At 40.7% G+C, this 20,472-nt stretch overlaps 1 protein-coding gene across 2 annotated transcripts in view; it reads right to left on the reverse strand.

Annotated features, from left to right (window-relative positions):
• The window catches only part of LOC122540177 (ephrin type-A receptor 8), a 530,533-nt gene that overhangs the window by 412,648 nt on the left and 97,413 nt on the right, over window positions 1-20,472 (reverse strand). For both annotated transcript variants that reach the window (XM_087980648.1, XM_043675512.2), the window contains exon 3: window positions 3,412-4,075. In XM_087980648.1, coding sequence (XP_087836774.1) covers window positions 3,412-4,075 — 664 coding nt within the window. The remainder of the gene's footprint in view (window positions 1-3,411; window positions 4,076-20,472) is intronic.

Here is a 20,472-nt window from a genome sequence, read left to right on the forward strand (position 1 = left end):
ATAGTTGAGCATTTATTTTCATTTGTTCATGTAGTAAGGGCATTGCTGGCTCAATCAGCTTTTAATTAACCATCCCTAATTACCTGGAAGATGGCTAAGAGTCAACAATATTTCTGTGAAGTCTGAAGTTTCAGGTAGGTCAGATCAAGTAAGGATGGCAGATTTCCTTCTGTACAGAAGATTAGTGAACCGGAAGGATTTTAATTGAATGCAAGAGTTGAGATGACTTATTACAGCTGTTCAAGATGTTGACAATGCCACATTTGGAATACAGTATGCTGTTCTGGTTGCCCTACTATAGAAAAGTTACTATTAAATGAGAAAGGGAGCAGAGAAGATTTACTAGGATGCTCCCTGGACTGGAGGGTTTGAGTTATAAGGAGAGGTTGGGTCGGCTGGGACTTTTTACCCTGGAGCGTGGGAGACTGAAGGGAGACCGTATAAAATTATGAGAGGTATAAATTAGGTAGATAGGCAACAGCTTTTCCCCATGGTAGGGGAGTCTAAAACTAGGGGTATAGTTTTAAAGTCAGAGTGGAAGAAATACAAAAGGATCCAGAGGGGCAATTTTTTCACACAAAGTGCATGTCTAGAACGAGCTACCAGAGATCGTGGTGGAAATGAGTACAATTGCATCATGTAAGGAACATTTAGACATGGATGAAATAGGTATGAAGGGATATGGACCAAACATAAACAAATGGGACTAATTGTGGAAATAGTTCAATTGTAAAAATCGGACAGCATGATCAAGTTGGGCCAAAAGGCCTGTTTCCATGCTGTGGACATCTATGACTCTAATGACAATTGCCAGCAGTTACATGGTCACCATTAGCCTGCTACTTATTTCCAGAATTTTATTGAATTTAAACTTTATGAGATGCTATGGTGGGATTCAATTCCCTGTCCCCAGAACATTAACCTGAAACTCTGGATTACTAGTCCAATCACATCCCCCATATTTACAACGTGGAGTAAGTAAATGCATGTGCAAAATTTATCAACTGGGTTAAAATCCAACTGATCGAATAGAAGACATGCATTATAGATTGGAAGGCTGATCATCCCACTAATCAATTTATAATTCTGCCAATAAATAATTACGAAGATGATACATTTGAACATTACCGGACAGTACAGACTTGCAGGCACAATAGTCACCAGAAAAATAAGTCTTTGAGCATCTCATCAGCTCAGTCGATATTTGTTGTCATCACTTAAAACAGGTCAATGTATTTAGCAGCATTTTTAGTTTAAGATGATGCAGATATCAAGTTGCTGCTCCACCTCCCTATACTCTTTTAATGCTGTGGTGTACTTGGACTTTGATTATGCTTGTCTGTTGCCTGCTTACAGTAGACAGTTAGATAACTTGGGCATGGTCACTTAGAAAAAGCAATTAAACTGAGGCAAGCTGCTGTAAGCACGAGAGTGCAGACATTTTAAAGTATTGATTTAAACTTCAGCCACACACACGGATGTTGATATAACATTGGTACGTGTTCCAAGGCAGAACTCACGAGAGAGACAGAATAAAAACCCATTATTGGCCAAGCTTTGAGTCACCTATTCTACTTTCTGTAGTGGCTTGGTGCCAATATACTACACTCCTATGAAGGTCTAGAGGCATTTGCCTATGTAAAAAGCCATATGTAAATGCAAATTCATTTTTCAAAAATAAACTCTACTTAATGCTGAAAAGTTCTGTGCAGAACTTTTGGTGAAAATCATGGTCATTATCTGATCATCAGCCTTGTAAATCTGGGCTGAAGTGTCTCTGTTTCCATGGTAACATTAAGCAGCACAAGATCAAGAAGAGGTGGTGAATTTGTTTGTTGCACTTTTTAATTCCTGAAGAAGGGCTTATGCCCGAAATGTCGATTTTCCTGCTCCTTGGATGCTGCCTGACATTCTGCGCTTTTCCAGCAACACATTTTTCAGCACTTTTTAATTACTGAGCTAAAGTCCACATTTCAGGAAAGCAGTGGATTTGAAGAAAATTAATTCAGTCCCATGAAAAATAGCATCTGAGGTTCTTGACCTTGACCACGTTGGAAGTACAGTCCTTTCATGGTCAATACAACAGATGACTTCATTCCATCTGCATTATTATTGACGGCAAATGTGGAATGTGGGAAATAAACCAACTCGATATGAAAAAGAAACATTTCCTGGGGTGTATCATGACTGGCCTTCCTAAGAAAACGTTCTTCCCACTTCATCATTCACAATCCCTGCAGGAACATTGAAATCTAATGCAACAAATTGTGTCTTTACCTCTTCCCTGCAGCTCACTGAATTTGAGCTTACCATCCCACTGCACTCTCAATAAAATCACTTCTCAACATTGAGTGTTGGCTATCATTTTCAAAAACAAACCAAATGATGGAATGTGATCTTAAAGTTTTGAAACCTATTAGAAACTTACACCTTGATGTAAGTTTGGCTTCTATCCTCAGCTTGTTTCTCAGTTGTTCACCACACTTTAGTTTTAGAAGGCTGAGTTTATTGTACACGTGTATTTTTGTATGTACATGTTTGTAACATGCACATGTACGTCCACATTTTCTATTCATGTGGCATGTCTAATCTATTCAAGTCTGTGTGTATACAAGGTGAGAGCTTGTACATCTGTTTGTGTTTGTTTGTATGTGTCCATGTCTTTATACACGTGTGTTTGTAGGTCTGTATTTTGGTGTATGCTTTTCTTTGATTGTGTTCTTATGTTTGTATTTGTATGTGAATACATTTAAAATCAGTGGCAACACCATAATATAAAATATGAACAACAGACTGTTCTTCTCTTTGGGTTGTATATTTTCTGTGGATTTGTTCAGCAATGGTGATAGATATTTTCTTATCAACCTGTTCAGAGATGACATGGCACACCTTTGAAGCAGGTTGGAACCTGAATGGAGGTATCCTTGCCCAGAGGTAGAGTCACTATCACTGTGCCACAAGAGCCTTCAATGAGCTCCTGATGAAGGGCCCCTGCCCAAAACATCGATTCTCCTGCTCCTCGGATGCTGTCTGATCTGTTGTGCTTTTCCCGCGCCCCATTCTCAACTGCTTGTATTCAATGTAGAGCTTACTTTATATATTGGATGTTAATCTTTAAAAAGAGCTATTTGGAGTTCAGTGACTGACATGTAAATAGTGATTAGCAGATGAGAACAAATCGACATCCATTAAAATCACTTTCCAGTGTTCTGAGAGTTGCATGATACAATCAATAGAGAAATTGTTCATTAATCACTGTGATCAGTCTCCTTTAATTAGTCTAAAGCAAACATAGGCACGAGTTAAGATGAACCACATGGGTGGAAAGCCTTGGAAACCATAAGACAAAAGTTATTTGTTCCTTAAACTTCTTTGACAAGCAGTTATAGAAATATTTGGAAGGAGTCTTACCTCGGCAGCTATCTCTCTGCTCCTCATAGCCAGCACTACAGACACATTTCCCAATGGGAACAAGCCATTCCCCCTCTGCACTGCAATACATCTTCGGTGTATCTCTCTCCTCGCTGTGGTCCACACACTGACCTTGTACCTCTACCAGAGAGGACGAGTCAGCACCAGTCACTGCATCGGGAAAGACAGCCAGATTCTGTATCATGGCCGGGCATTTCTTGTAGTAAACCCTCACTGACACAATCGCAATGCAAGCTCCTATATCCTGGAAAGCCAGGTAGACACCTTTCTTGTTGAGCGGACCCACTCCACGAACTTCAGTGTTTAATTTCAGTCTTCGGACTCCCAAGTCGACATTGGTGAAGCTTTCATCAGCAGCCACTGTGTCAATCTTCACAAACTGGTTCTCCCAGATATTGCTGCCAATGTCCCTGTCTGATTCAAAGTAATACAGGTTGAAGGTCTCCTTGCAGGTCCCCACAACCCCTGGCATACTGTTGCAGTCTCGCAAAGTGAACTTTATTTCAATGTATATTCGACGTGCCCCATTCCGCTGGAGCCAATTAGTCCTTAACCAGTTGTTCTGATTTGGAGACATGACATTGCAGACTTGATAGGTGTGGATTGGAGTGAAGTACTCATCCATTTCACTGATAGCATCCCACTGTAAAGGAAAATCATAGGATGTAAGAACACATATAAAATCAGTCCTTCACAAAAAGAATATTGTTCATAACTCAGCCTTGGTATGAGATTTTTTTGCTTTTGTAGAAATATTTTCTGAAGGAGAAGACTGAGGCAGGCTCCTGATATTTAAGGAGAGTCACAGAGTGATGTGATGTGTACTACATTGGAACACATGCACATATCCAAACATGCACATTCCCAAATATACAATATTCTCCTCAGGTAATGTTTGTGATCTGTGTCTATCAGAGCTGTGGAACATCATACAAGGTACCATAAAAAAGGCAACAACTCACCAAACCTTCTGCATGTTGGCTGTTTGAAAGGGTTAATTATTATATTACTCCCAATTCATTGGCCTTGCCCCATAGCTCTACAATTATCCCTCAGTCAAGTATATATTCAATTCCCTTTGAAAATTACCAGTGAATCTGCCTCCAGCATTCTTTAATAGCAGCATCTTTCAAATTATAATAAATCATTTTACAAAACTTTGTCGTCATTTCACCTCTTGCCCTACACCACACAGAATTTCATCAGCTCTATGACTGCTGGTTTCCTCAGGTCATCCAAACCTCCCTGAAGTGACTGTTCTCACTGTTTACTACACTTTCAAGTTTTACCTCATCGACAGATTTTAAAATTTTGTCCAAAATTGCCAAGTCGAAGATATTGATGTGAACGATAAAACAGCAGTGGCTACGTACTGAAACTTGCAAAATATTAGAGGATATCTCCTTCCAGTCTATAATATAGCCATTCACCACACCTCTATTTTCTAATGGGCTGCCAAGTTTATAACAATGCTATCACTATCCATTTAATTTTGGGTTTCAATTTTGCTAAAAGAAGTTGAATATGTGGCATTTATCAAACTCTTTTTGAAAAACTACATACGCATCAACTGTACGGACCTCTTTGACACCCTCTTATCTTATAAAGAAACTCAATCAAGTTATTTAAACATAATGAGAATACCACGGACTAGGTTAATGGGCTTGAACAGATTAAGGAAGTGGATGTGCTGGAAATTCTGGGAAGCATCAAGATAGATAGGTCCCCAGTGCCGGTCCAGATGTATCCAAGGTTACTATGGGAAGTGAGAAATGAGATTGCTGCGCCTCTGGTTAAAGACAGGATTCTTGGCAGTGTGGAGAAATAGCAGGATCTTGGGGTCCATGCACATAGATCCCTCAAAATTGCCCCCCAAGTTGATAGGGTTGTGAAGAAGGTTTATGGTGTTTTGGTTTTCATCAATGGGGGACCGAGTTTAAGAGCTGCAAGGTTTTGCTGCAGCTCTATAAAACCATGGTTTAGACCACACTTGGAATATTGTGTCCAGTTCTAGTCATCTCATTAGAGGAAGGATGTAGATGCTTTAGAGAGGGTGCAGAGGAGATTTACCAGGATGCTGCTGCCTGGATTGGAGGACTTGTCTTATGAAGAGAGGTTGAGTGAGCTCTGGCTTTTCATACTGGAGAGAAGAAGGGGTAGAGGTGACTTGATAGAGATGTACAAGGTAATGAGAGGCATAGATAGAGTAGATAGCCAGAGACTTTTCCCCAGGGCAGAAATGGCTGTCACAAGGGGTGATAATTTTAAGGTGATTGGTGGAAAGTATAGGGGAGATGTCAGAGGTAGGTTCTTTATGCAGAGAGTGGTGGGTGCATGGAATGTACTGGCAGCAGTGGTAGTGGAGTCAGAGACATTAGGGACATTTAAGTGACTGCTGGACAAGCACATGGATGGCAGTAAATTGAGGGGTGTGTAGGTTAGGTTGATCTTAGATTAAGATAAATGCTCGACACAACATCGTGGGCCGAAGGGCCTGTACTGTGCTGTACTGTTCTATGTTCTATTTGTCCTTAACAAATCCATGCTGGCTCTGCTATATTAATCCACATCTGTTTGTAAGTGTCTCGAAGAATTGTACTTCTCAAAGAAACCCTGGTATATTTGTTGATAAGTCACTGAAGCTAATATGCAGGTGCAGCAAGCTATCCATGAAGGCTGATAGAATATTAGCCTTTTTTCAAAGAAGGTTTGAGTACAGTTGCATGCAAAGTCTTGGTTCTATTGTATAGGAGCTTGCCTAGTTCACACTCTGTACTGTGTGCAGTTTTGGTCTCCTTTTCTCCGGAAAGATATCATTGCTGAGAGAGAGTGCAATGAAGGTTCATCAGACTTGTGCCTTGGATGTCAGAACTGTCCTGTGAAGACTGGAGAAACTGGACTTGTATTATCTAGGATTTCAAAGAATGAAAGGCGATCTCATTGACATAGACATAGACAGGGTCGATGCATGTAAGATGTTTCCATTGGTTGGGGAGTTTTGAAATAGGTGTAACAGTTTAGAAGTAAGGCAGATGCCACTTCGGTCTGAAATGAAGAGAAATTTTTGTACTCAGAGGGATGTAAATCTGTGAAATTCTCGACCAGAGAATGCTGTGGAAGCTCAGTATATTTAATGTAGAGATTGACAGATTCTTGATTACCAATGATGGGCAGTTTTATGGGGATGGGGTGGGTAAAATGTTCAATTAGGTATATTGTACTGAAGGTGGGGGCTGGCTTGACAGGCTGAATGGCCTACTCGCTATCAACTATCCACCCCCATGCCAAACATCTGGCAGTAATTAGTGGTTTTATCGCCCTTATTTTTAAACAAAGTTATGACATTTGCAATCCTCTGGCCCCATGTCAGTGTCTAAGGAAGATTGTTCAACACCTCTACATTTTTCACCCTCATATTTCTTAGCAACCTAGGATGAGTCACCCATCTGCACTGGGTGACTCATCGACTTTAAGTATTACCAGTCTTTCTACTACACTTCTGAAGACATTTGTCCCAATATCCCAGTGATATCTTTGCTTTTTGTAGGTTTGGAAAGATCATCTTCTTTTATAACTACTCCTGCACATTATTCACTAAGTACTTCAGCAAACTGAATAATTGATTCAGTCTGTTCCACCATTCATTATTGCTGATCTGTAACCCAACTCCATATACCTTACCCACATTGATCCTTACTTTTGGACAACAAAAATTAATCAATGTCAGGTTGAAATTTATCAATTGATTTGGCATCATCTGCAATGATATTTGCAAATGTCATTTTCTTCTCCAAGTTCACTCCTGAAAGATTTGACTGAAAGTTTTAGAGTCTGTTGCCTCTACCGTGACTCCTCAACTCGCCTTTCCCTGCTTACCTTTTCAAGTGCATTAAAATCATTACACTTCCAGACCCTTTCAGTTCCAAAGGCATATTGGACTCAAAACATTAACTGTTTCTTTCTCCACGGATGCTGCCACTCCTGCTGAGTTTCTCCAATACTGGCTGATTTCATCTTCAGCATTCACAGTATTTTGCTTTTATTTAAATAGTGGGCGGCACGGTGGCACAGTGGTTAACACTGCTGCCTCATAGCGCCAGAGACCCGGGTTCAATTCCCGCCTCAGGCGACTTACTGTGTGGAGTTTGCACATTCTCCCAGTGTCTGCGTGGGTTTCCTCCGGGTGCTCCGGTTTCCTCCCACAACCCAAAGATGTGCAGGTCAGGTGAATTGGCCATGCTAAATTGCCCGTGGTGTTAGGTAAGGGGTAAATGTAGGGGTATGGGTGGGTTACGCTTCGGCGGGTCGGTGTGGACTTGTTGGGCCGAAGGGCCTGTTTCCACACTGTAAGTAATCTAATCTAATCTAAAAAAAAATACCTTCCCTATATCTACCCTACCTGCTCCCCTCAATCTCTTGAGAATTTTTATCAAATCACCCCTAACCTGGTAAAATTCCAAAGAATGCAAACTCAGTTTGCAATTTCATAGTAATTTAACTCTCACCGTCCAGTAACATTCTGGTCAATCTACCCTTTCTGCCCATGGCAGTGTACCTGTATTCAGAACTGCTCCAGACGCATTTAGAGGACTTTGTACAGATACTGTGGTGTAGTTTGAAGTACCTCCACATTTGGAAAGCACCATATCCTATCTTCCTTATGTCGAAAGTAGCCTCACATTACCTATAGTAGCATCAATTGTGTTGCTGATTCACTCCATCTATAATGATTTCTTTGCAATGTCACACTTCCATCTATATTTCTTACATACAATTTCTTATATGTCTTTGTATCATCAGCAAATTTGGATATTTGACTTTCCACATTGTTATCAACTCATTAATAAATATGACACATTCTTAAGCTCCTAGCAGGTCCTTTTAGGAGCTCATTAATCTGAGGGCCTGCCCATTATCCTTAGGGTCTGTTTCCTGTAGCTCAGCAAGATTTCAAAGCAAGTCAACAACTTGCCTTCAGTTCCATGCATTCAACTTTGAGTAACAGTTTCTTTGAGGGACATCATCAAATGTCTCATAGAAGTCCATGTAAATTCCATTCATAGAAATACCCTAGCCACTACTTTAATCAATGCAACTGGGCACCAATCCATTTACCCATCATCCCACATTCTTACATATTTGGTATGGGTGGCACAGTGGCTCAGTGGTTCGCACTGCTGCCTTACAGTGCTAGGGACCCGGTTCAATTCCAGCCTCGGGCAACTGTCTGTGTGGAGTTTGGACGTTTGCCCCTGGTCTGCATGAGTTTCCTCTCACACTCCAAAGATATGCAGGTCAGGTGAATTGGCCATGCTAAATTGCCCATAGTGTTAGGTGCATTAGTTAGGGGTAAATGTAGGGGAATGGGTGTGGGTTGGTTACTCTTCGGAGGGTCAGTGTGGACTTATTGGCTGAAGAGCCTGTTTCCATGCTGTAGGGAATCTTAAAAATAATTCCATAACTCATTTTTCACCCCAACTCTACTAACGTACCTAGCACCGGAACCTCTTCATCCACCTGGCTCCCGAATCTCTCACTCCCTGGTATTTTAACCCTTCACTCACCGAGCACCCTAACCTCTCATCTTGCTGGCATGCTAAACCTTCACCTACCTGGCACTCCTCAAAAAAATTCATATTCAGTCACCCTTATCTTAGAAGGAAGACTAGTAATTTCCCAACAACAGATGTTAGGCTACATGACCTACAATTCCATGAGGGACCCATCCCTTTCTTACACATGGAATGGCATTCAAAATTTTCCAATGAAAAACAACAGTTCCCAAATTGTAAGAAATGTAGAAAATGATAGTCAGACATCTACAATGTTTTCATTGATTCTTTCAAACTCGTGGGTGGCTTCTGGTGATTTTTCACTTCTTCGTGCACAATTTTCTTCATAATTGGTATTTGCAATTGTCAATTTTGCCAAGTTTCTGATTCAATATTCGTTTCCTTGGGTTGTCTGACATGTTAACCTCTTCCTCTGCTGTAAATATTGACAGAAAGTAATTATTCAGCATGTTGGCCACTTCCTTGTTTTAATTAACACCATCACAGGAGTTCACAATGCTCCTGACTAACCCCAATTTTCTCAATATAATTGTTTAAAACAGTGTTGATTTTAATATCCCTTGCAAATTTCATTTCATACTCCCTTGTTGTAGCTCTCAGTGTCTCTTTTGAAAACAATTTTATATTCTCTGTATCTTTCCCATTCACCAGAATCAATGCTTTCCAAGAAAAAATGATTTTTAAAAAGATTTACGGTAGTCCCATGTTATGTCTTGCCTCTCTCGTTATCCATGACTGTCATTTTTGGCAAATAAAGCACTTACATCTTGAGGTTATAAACTAGTTCTGCATCATATTAAACTTTTTTTCAACATCACAAACTATTCACGAGCACTACTTTAGCCAGTTACAGATTCAAGAATTTTCTGCAGACAGTCACTCTCATATCACATTGATATGAAGCTCATTAAAATCTACGATGTGAGTCACTGTTTTGCATTAATTTCTGGCATTTACAGTTATTTTCTGATTACATTTGCAATGAAATGAATACCTTCCAAAAGCCAAGCCCATGCTAATGTAAGTTACTGTCTTGGTGAGCACCTTATAATAATATTAATTTAGGTACTTTAAAACACATATTTTCATTTATTTAATGTATTAATTATCTTTATAATTTATAATACACAAACCTAAATGATTTTCTAATGATTCTGCAATGCTGCTTCATCGCTGTTTAGTTCATGTTGATTTGGTATCTGGCATTGTACTAATTTCTGAGTCTTAAAATATGATTTTATTGGAAACTAATTTGAAAAAGCTGTTCCAGGATATATTGTTGAAGAAAATTATTTGATATACCCAACAAATTCACTCTCAAGCTCTCAGCTGCTTGTTTGCTTATTATAAAGTTTTTAAAAGCGAAAATCTCCCATGAAATCAGTCTGCCTTTCCTTAATGGTTGTTGAATCTCTGTATTTACATAATATGTCACTTACAGCTGCTCCAAGTGGCCTCAGCTCAACTCTAAGATCTTAAATCTTATTTAGTTCATAACTCCATATAAAGTCTCCACTACCTAATTGTCTCCTGTCATGTCATCTCCACACAGCCTCCTGGTACAATATGCCATGATCCACAATCTCGCTGTCACTCCAAGTCTCCATACTTGCTCTCAAGGTAAAAAGTACATTTTCACTGTTGGATAGGAATGATTCCTGTGGTCTTCCTTCTTTATCCCCTTTGGTCACAATCTGTTGCACCTACACCATTTTCAACCTATCCCAATCCCTTATGTGTTGCAGGGTCTGTAGCTCCCACTGCAGCTGAATGACCAGACCAGTGATATTTGAGATGGAGGCATAGCTGTCTAAAAACTACCACACACCACAGTCCACAAACACAACATGTGCTTTCATAGCTTAATCAAAATTGTTTATATCAATTACATCTTTTTTCTCATTGACCTGTATTTTTTTCTTCATGTCTACACTTTAAATTGTACCAAGGACAAAAACACTGGATAAAATGCTACTACCTCAACACTGTTGAGTTTATTCTCGATCACGTATGATTGAAGTGAAAGATCTAAAGAGTATGATCGGAAACCATAGGATCACATTCAATAACAACCTCCAGCACTGATCCTATTAGAGTTTGCAATGTTGATGAAATAAAGTTTAATTGCCTTTTGTTGGTATTGATGTCTTTTGGTAGCAATAAAAGCAGAGGTAATATAGGAATGTTACAATTTTAAAGAAAGGGATAGAAAGACATGCACAAGCTCAAACAAAAATAGTTAACTGGAGCAGATCTCAATGGCTCTAATTTCTGGGTGACATCCTGAACCAAAGCCACAACTTCCTTGGTGATGGAAGGGTTAAAGAGTAATGTGGAGCAGAGAATGGCACTTATTTTGTCCTTTGCACAAAATTCCCATTCTCACCCAATTCCTGGCTTTTGCACTCTTTTCTCCTCCCACCCATGCCTTTGTATCTTTGTTTTGCTCCATTTTGTTCATTATTTGACCTAATTTTCTTTATTGCTCCTTTAAAATGAATATACTCATTTGATTCTTCTTTCTGTCAACCAAATTCAGTCAATAAATTCTTGTGCTGACGTTTTCATCCCACTTATTTCCTTTGCTATCTCTCCTTTAAATGTTTTAAATTTAACCTGATATGAACCAATTATCAAGCTGACACCTGTCCTTTGATTTCTGATCCATCCTACTCTCTAATTCCATCATTTAGGGAGTTCCAGTATTGATTGGTCTCCCTTTCCCTCTTATAGGAATCTACCTTGATGTACCCAAGCCATCTCCACTTTCAAGATCACCAATTCATTACTTTTCATTTCAGAGCAGGACTCGAATTTGACCTGCACCAGATCCCTTTGCTAAAGTTAGTTATTTTCCTGTTTTCTTCTGGATCATGTAGAGAAACACATTTCTGCTACTGAACATTTCAAAAAGATGGTAGTATCTCTCAATTCTGCTCTTTTTCTGCCAAAATGCATCTTCTCGCATCAAGACAATAAAATTATAGCATCTCTACAGTGTGGAAACAGGCTATTTGGCCCAACAAGTCCATGCCAACCCTTCAAAAGGTAATCCACCCAGACTCATTCTCCTACCTTATTATGAGACATTTACCCCTGACTAATGCATCTAATCTATTCTTCCCTGAACACTATGAGCAATTTAGCATGGCTGATTCACCTAACCTGTACATCTTTTGATGTGGGAGGAAACCCATGCAGACATGAGGAAAATGTGCAAACTCCACACAGACAGTTTCCTGAGGCTGGAATTGAACCTAGGTCCCTGGTTCTATAAGGCAGCAGTGCTAAGCACTGAGCCACCGTTCCACCTCATTGTATCTCAATGCTGGGACTGATTATTGAAGAAGTAAAGCCTTAAATAAATTCAATTATGGCTTGAATACAAAATTCAATACTACTGTGAACTCACAGTAAACACAATGTGCATATAACCCTGTTGCTTACTGGGCTATTGGAATGACATCATTGACCTGATGCATTTCTCTATGTCCCAAACACTGTCTGGGAGGCTAACTTGGTGTGCGGGTGGTCATACATACAGCTGTAGACCACAGGCCACCCACAGGCAATATGACCAACTCTCCAAGACAGCACAGGGCTCTTCAGTTTAAAATCATCTATTATCTTCTAATGAAACAATTCAATCTTATTTTGCCAGATTTACAGATTGACCACATTACCAATACAATTGCTGCACAACGATGAATGAAAGCACACGGCTCATATAAAATTAGTGTTTGATAAGTTATTCTCAAAATTGGATGTGCTAACTGTGATTTTTTTCAGTTGTGTACATGATAAACCCAATCTCCCAGAACTGTTGTTGCGCTCACTTTAAAATTGTACAGGTCTGTCTCTTCTCAGTCCTTCTAACAACATATATCATTTCTCTGCATCAAATATTATCTGCCATGTTCTGCCACTTTTAGTAGTCAACCTAATCAGTGTTTCTCAACCATTTACTGGATAGGACCCCAGTTCAATGCCTCAGACATTATTGATGAGATCCCACAGCGAAGGCCTGAGAGTGGTTGGGGTGTATCGGAGTTATTGTGAGTGTGGAGGAACAGGGTAAAGAGTCTTGTGTTGCTGAGCATTACCTCAATTACCTCAGAGATAAAAAAGGTCAGCATATGAGTACAACCTTTAATAACAAAAACAGAAAGCACTGCAGGAACTCAGTGGGTCTGGCAGCATCCATGATTGATGAACCCAGAGTTAATGTTTGGAGTCTAGTGGCTCCTGGTCAGAGTTACTGACAAACTCGAGGCGAAATGTTAACTTTACTTCAATTTCTCGCTCTCTCTCTCTCTCCATAGATACTGCCATACCTGCTGATTTTTTCCAGCACTTTGATTTGGTGTTAGATTTATAGCATCCATAGATTTGTTTGTTTTCATTTTAATAAGAGGTAAAAAAAAAGTACTTTGAATATATGAAAATGTCTTTTTCTGAACTATTTTGTGAACATTTTATGTTACTCACTGAGCCTGACACTACATATGGTCTTGCAGTGTGATTACAGTGAACTTGTTGCTGGGAAAGCTCTGCTTTTCGATGTTGGGGTATTCACGTAGCTTTCCACCCACAAAGCCTTGTGAACCAGCATCAAGTATTAGCTATCTGGCTTCATACTTTCGTGAAGAGAGGGGAGGCCCTTCAGCGTTCTTTGTATTTGACTAAAACACTTGTGTACCTGGACTCAGGAAAAGTCTCGGGGTATTTACAACACGATCCTTGTTTTGTTTTCATTTCCAAGGGAGCTGGGAGCCTCGTTGCTGGAGGGAGAAACTGTGTTAAAACCTTCGCCTGCTGTGTTAAATGCAAGTTGCTGGTCATGGTCAACATGGTTCCCAGGCTTTCAGCTTCATGTTAGGGAAGTACTTGGCCCTTGAGGAATTTGGGAATCTTTTTCACAGAGGAGCGACTTCCATGCCCAAACCCTCAGATCACTGTATGGCCTACCACCCTCACATCCTCCAATTGGCATTCCTGTTGATTGATGTGCTCCTGGATTTTTACAACAAATACTAAAACTGGTTGGTTAAGCTCATTCATGCCCAGCTCTCCCCTTACAGAAAATAATAAACTGGGAAAGAGTGTGCACTTTTAATCTCATAACGAATGGACAGAATGTCATTGATGAACTTACTGAAGATGGTTGGGCCTTGGAGACTACACTGAGGAACTGTGGGCTGTTATGCAATGGTAATGTCTTACCTCTGAGCCAAGAGGTGTCGGTTCAAGTCCCATCTGCTCCAGGTGTTTATAGTAACTTCTCTGAACAGATTGATCAGAAAACATCTATCCTGAGGATCTGCTGCTGAGATGACTGACCTCCAATAACCACCATCACCATCCTGTGTGCCCAATATGACTCCAACCAATGGAGAACCTTTCCCTGATTCTCTAAGATTCGGTTTCACTAGGGATCCTCAATGCCACGCTCTTTCAACTAGGGACTTGATGTAAAAGGCTGTCAGTCCCACCTCACCTCTGGAGTTTAGCTGTTTTGTTCATGTTTAGACCAAGGCTATTAATGAGGTCAGGAGCTGAGTGGCTGTAGTAAAATCTGAACTGGGCATCTGTGAGCAGGTTACTGCTGAGCAAGTGCCATGTCATTGCGCTGTTGCTGACTCTTCCATTGCTTTCCTGATGGCTGACCATGGACTGATGGAGCATTGGCTGGTTTGGATTTGTCCTTTTTTGTGTGTACAGGACATACCTGGGCAATTTGCCACATTTTCCAGTAGTGTCGTAGCCTAATTGACACAGCTTGATGAGGATGTATCTGATTCTGGAGCACAAATCTTCAGAGATATTAAAAAATGTTGTCAGGGCCCATAGCCTTTCCAGTATCCAGTGCTTCCAACTATTTCTTGACATCCCGTGGAGTGACTCAAATTGGCTGAAGACTGGCAACACTTGGGATCACTGGAGGCGGCTGAAATAGATCATTCACTCAGCATTTCTAGTTGAAGGCTGTTGCTATTGCTTCAACTATATCTTTTACATTGATGTTATTTACCCTTCAAGTAGCAATACCATCCAGTCATTATTACAGTACATGCACTTTCTGTGCATGAATTGCTACTTTAGAAGAATGACTACATTTTAAAAATTTCAATTAGTTGAAAAGCATGTTGGATGCTCGATAAATGCAATTCATTCCCATAAGGTCCTTACTTTCAGGATTTTTGTCTTTTGCCTCTTGGTTTGCAAAATTATCCCTACCTCCTTGAATGTCACCCCCTTCTGGCATAGCTGAGAAGTGCATCTTTAAAAATTGACATAAGCTCAATTGGAAGTTGAGTCTCTTCACTCTACTGTGAAATAGTATCTTTCTGGAATGCCTCATTCACTAGCAATTCCTGAAATTTAGAAATTTTAAACAATACTTTGATGTGTTGTGATGATAATATAACATCTGGGACCTCAGTAAACAGTTGGACAAACAGAGAAACAGAGACTAATTTGAGACAGTCTGGGTACAGCACAAAGTTAAAAAGAGGTTAAATAAGATGGAATTATGAGAGAAAAAAGACAAAGTAAAAGTGATGTATGAATTTTAAAAATCTCTAATATGTTTTGTTCATTCATTGGATGTAACTGGCTAGACCAGCATTGCACACCCCTAAACATCCAGACAGCAATTGAAAGACTCAAAGCACATTGCTGTGAGTCTGGAATCACTTGTAGACCTGGCTAGGCTTCCGTACTCAAAGGACCATGAATGAACAAGATGGGTCTTTACAACAATTGGTCAATGGTTACATGGTCGCCAGTAGGTTTGCTCTTCATTCCAGATTTTTTTGATTAGAATTGAAATTTCTCCATCTGCCATGGTGAGATTTCAACCGATATCCACAGAACATTACCCTGAATTCTATTACTAGTCCAGTGGCATTCATGCAACACTACAGTCTTCACAAGACTAAACTATCAGCGGAATAAGATTCATAATTTAAACTGGATGGACCAACTGGCATCATCACTACTGTGGGAGGATATTCCTGGGAATACATTCAGGGAAGTTATTTGGGGAAATAAATAGTGACATCTTGATAAATGCCCATGCTATAGAGGAGGAGGTGCTAAACATATTCAAACGCATAAAGATGAATAAATCCCTGGGAACTGCTCAGGTGTACTCTAGAACTCTGTGGGAAGCTAAGGAAGTGAGTGCTGGGCCCCTCGCTGAGATATTTCTATCATCGATAGTCACAGGTGAGGTGCCAAGAAACTGGAGGTTGGCTAATGTGGTGTCACTATTTAAGAAAGGTGGTAAGGAAAAGCCAGGGAACTACAGAGTGATGAACCTAACATGGGTCATGGGCAAGTTGTTGGAGGGGATCCTGAGGACAGGAAATACATGTATTTGGAAAGGCAAGAACTGATTAAGGAGAGTCAAAATGGCTTTATGCATGGGAATTCATGGCTCATTAACTTGTTTGGGTGTTTTGAAGAATTAACAAAGAGGATTGATGAGGGCAGAGAGGTGAACATTATCTATATGGACTTCAGTAAAGTGCCTCACAAGGTGCCTCACAGTAGACTGGTTAGCAAGGTTAAATCATACAGATTAGAGGGAGAATCATTGGATACCGAACTGGCTTGAGGGTAGAAGACAGAGGGTGGTGGTGGAGGGTTGCATTTCAGGCTGGAGGCCTGTGACCAGTGGAGTGCCACAAGGTTCAATGCAGGGTCCACTGTTTTTTGTCATTCATATAAATTATTTGGATGTGAACATAGGAGGTATGGTTAGTAAGTTTGTAGATGACAGTAAGGTTGGAGATGTACTGGACAGTGAAGAAGGTTACCTCAGAGTACAATAGGGTCTTGATCAGATTGGCCAATGGGCTGAGGAGTGGCAGACGGAGTTTAAGTTAAGTAAATGTGAGGTGCTGCATTTTGAAAAGGCAAATCAAGGTAGGAGTTACATATTTAATGGTAAAGTCCTGGGAAGTGTTGCTGAACAAAGAGACCTTGGAGTGCAGGTTTATAATTCCTTGCAGGTAGACAGGAAAGTGAAAAAGGCGATTGGTATGGTTGCCTTTGTTGGTTAGTGCATTGTTTATAGGAGTTGGGTGGCCATGTTGCTGTACAGGACATTGGTTAGGCCACTATTGGAATACTGCGTTCAATTTGGTCTCCCTATTATAGGAAGGATGTTGTGAAACTTGAAAGTGTTCAGAAAAGATTTACAAAGATGATGCCTGGGTTTAAGGGCTTGAGCTGTAGGGAGAGGCTAAATAGACTGGGGCTGTTTTCCCTCAAGTGTCAGATGCTGAGGGGTGACCTTATAGAGGTTTATAAAATCATGAAGGACAGGAACAGAGTAAATAGACAAGGTGATTTCACAGGAGTGGAGGAGGCCAGAACTAGAGGACATAAGCTTAAGGTGAGAGAGGAAAGATTTTAAAAGGCATCTAAGAGGCAACTTTTTCACATGTATGGTGTATGGCCAGATGGAGTGGTGCAGGCTGGTACAATTACAACATTTAAAAGGCATCTGGACAGGTATGTGAATAAGAAGCATTTAGAGGGATGTGGGCAAAATGTAAATAGGACTGGATTAGGTCGGGTATCTGATCAGCATGGACGAGTTGGACCAATGGGTCTGTTTCCATGCTGTATAATTCTATGACTCTAGGCAGCAGAAATGACAACAACAAAACCAGCTGTCAAACCCCACAAAGTACTCCTTCACAATATCCGTGCCAAAACTGAGAGAGCTATCTTACAGATGTGGCAACTAACAACCAGGCATAGTCATACTCATTGAATCATACCTTATACACAAAACATTCTACTTGTGCCAACCCCAAAACTTGCCTCAAGCCAGAACATATAAAGCTATAAGATATAGGAACAAAATTAGGCCATTCAGCCCATTGTGTCTACTCTGCCATTCGCTCATGGCTGATATGTTTCTCAACCCCATGTTCCTGCCTTCTCTCTGTAACGCTTGATCCCTTTACTATTCCCAGATTGAGATCAGCTGGTGGCATAATGGTGTATTGGAAGGAAGGAGTTCCCTGGGAGTCCACAACATTGACTCTGGATTCCATAAAATTTCATACCATCAAGGTAAACATGGGCAAAGAAATCTTCCAGGTAATGAATCAGTATTCATACATGGAGGAAGTACAATGTGATAAGGACACGAAATGTACTCTATGTGGACAACGTCCATGTCCATCACCAGGAATGGCTGGGCAACTGCTCTGCTCCGAAATGACATTGCTATAGACTGGGTCTGCAGCAGGTGGTGAAGGAACCATCAAGAGGGAAATAACATGCTCAACATCATCCTTACCAATCTGCTGGCTGCAGAAGCATCTGTCCATAACAATCTCGATAAGAGTGACCACAGAACAGTCCCTGGGGAGACACATCAAGGATCCCTCTATCATGTTGTGCTCTCATTGTGCTAAATGGGATAGGCTTCAAACAAACCTAGCAACTCAAAACCGCAGAAATGGAATTGTATTCAACCCAATGTATAGCCAGGAACAGAAATCATGGCCCCAGTGTATTTCCTAGCTAGGGTCCGCAGACCCAACCACAACAAACCCATCCTTGCCAAGCTCTGGGCTTCAGTTATTGATATATACCCCTGTAATGCCCCTGCTTGGGGGTATGAAGTCACTCAGTGGTGAGATTTAGGGGTCTTTAAAAATGTTAGCTGGATTGTTATCTTTGATAGCCAAAGTGGGTTTTCCACACCCGTACTTCTCCCACTTTCCTTTGGGATTCATGCTCTGCGCCTCAACAATGAACCATGCATGAAATAAACAAATGTCTTAGATACTGTTCTTCATGAATGGGGTGCGCAGTTTGAAAGTTGGGTGAGAGCCTGACACATGATTTGAAAATACAGTGTAAAAACCCAGCACTGTATGTATGCATGCTCATGATGTGGAGAGGCTGGTGTTGGACTAGGATGGACAAAGTTGAAAATCACACAACACCAGGTTATAGTCCAATAGGTTTATTTGGAAACATTAGTTTTCAGAGTGCTGCTCCTTTATCAGGTAGCTGTTATTATTGTAATACATCTCAGGATGCCTGTTGCAAATATATGTGAACCTTTGTTATGTCAGCACATTTCTTTTCTTTTCTTTTTAATTTATTGATCCCGATTTTGTAATAAAACATTCATCAACAGATACTTTTCTAAAAAAAATGAATATTTTTCATTAGGAAATCACGATAAAGTTAAAAATCACACAACACCAGGTTATAGTCCAACAGGTTTAGATTAGATTACTTACAGTGTGGAAACAGGCCCTTCAGCCCAACAAGTCCACACCGACCCTCCGAAAAGCAACCCACCCAGACCCATTCTACCTTTACCCCTTCACCTAACACTGCGGGTAATTTAGCGTGGCCAATTCACATAACATGGACATTTTTGGACTGTGGGAGGAAACCGGAGCACCCAGAGGAAACTCACGCAGACACAGGGAGAATGTGCAAACTCCACACAGACCACCAGATGAAGGAGCGCTGCTCCGAAAGCTAGTGTGTTTCCAATTAAACCTGTTGGACTATAACCTGGTGTTGTGTGATTTTTAACTTTGTCCACCCCAGTCCAACACCGGCATCTCCGAATCAATCTTCAGATAAAGCAAGATTAATTCACAAGAGAGAACTGGAAGATAATGTACTGGCATAATTAAATCATCTTTTCAAATGAACTTATTTATTTCTTATTGTTGTATAATTATTCACGATTGTATCCTTAAATTTGTCATAATTTAGAAAGCAGAATTAATCTGAGGCTGAACATACTCTCCAGAGCAGGACAAGGAGTTGGGAAATGATCTCTGAGGTGCTCTCGCACTACTCATGGTGAAAGGATGCAATTTAATCATAGAATCCCTACAGCATGGAAACAGGATATTTGACCCAACAAGTCCACATCCAACCCGCCAAAGAGCATTACCTCCCCCCAACCTATTGCTACAATTCTGCATTTCCCATGGCTAATTGACCTAACCCACACATCACTGGAAATTAAGGGCAATTTAGCATGGCAAATCCACCTAGAAGCACATCTTTGGACTATAGTAGGAAACGAGCTAAAAATGTGTTGCTAGAAAAGCGCAGCAGGTCAGGCAGCATCCAAGGAACAGGAGAATCGACGTTTCGGGCATAAGCCCTTCTTCAGGAATGAGGAAAGTGTGTCCAGCAGGCTAAGATAAAAGGTAGGGAGGAGGGACTTGGGGGAGGGGCGTTGGAATTGCGATAGGTGGAGGGAGGTCAAGGTGAGGGTGATAGGCCGGAGTGGGGTGTGGGCGGAGAGGTCAAGAAGATTGCAGGTTAGGAAGGCGGTGCTGAGTTCGAGGGATTTGACTGAGACAAGGTGGGGGGAGGGGAAATGAGGAAACTGGAGAAATCTGAGTTCATCCCTTGTGGTTGGAGGGTTTCCAGGCAGAAGATGAGGCGCTCTTCCTCC

This window comes from Chiloscyllium plagiosum, unplaced genomic scaffold, assembly GCF_037043375.1.
Source record: "Chiloscyllium plagiosum isolate Xiang-an unplaced genomic scaffold, Cpla_swu_hap1 HiC_scaffold_37, whole genome shotgun sequence".
Lineage (NCBI taxonomy): Eukaryota > Metazoa > Chordata > Chondrichthyes > Orectolobiformes > Hemiscylliidae > Chiloscyllium > Chiloscyllium plagiosum.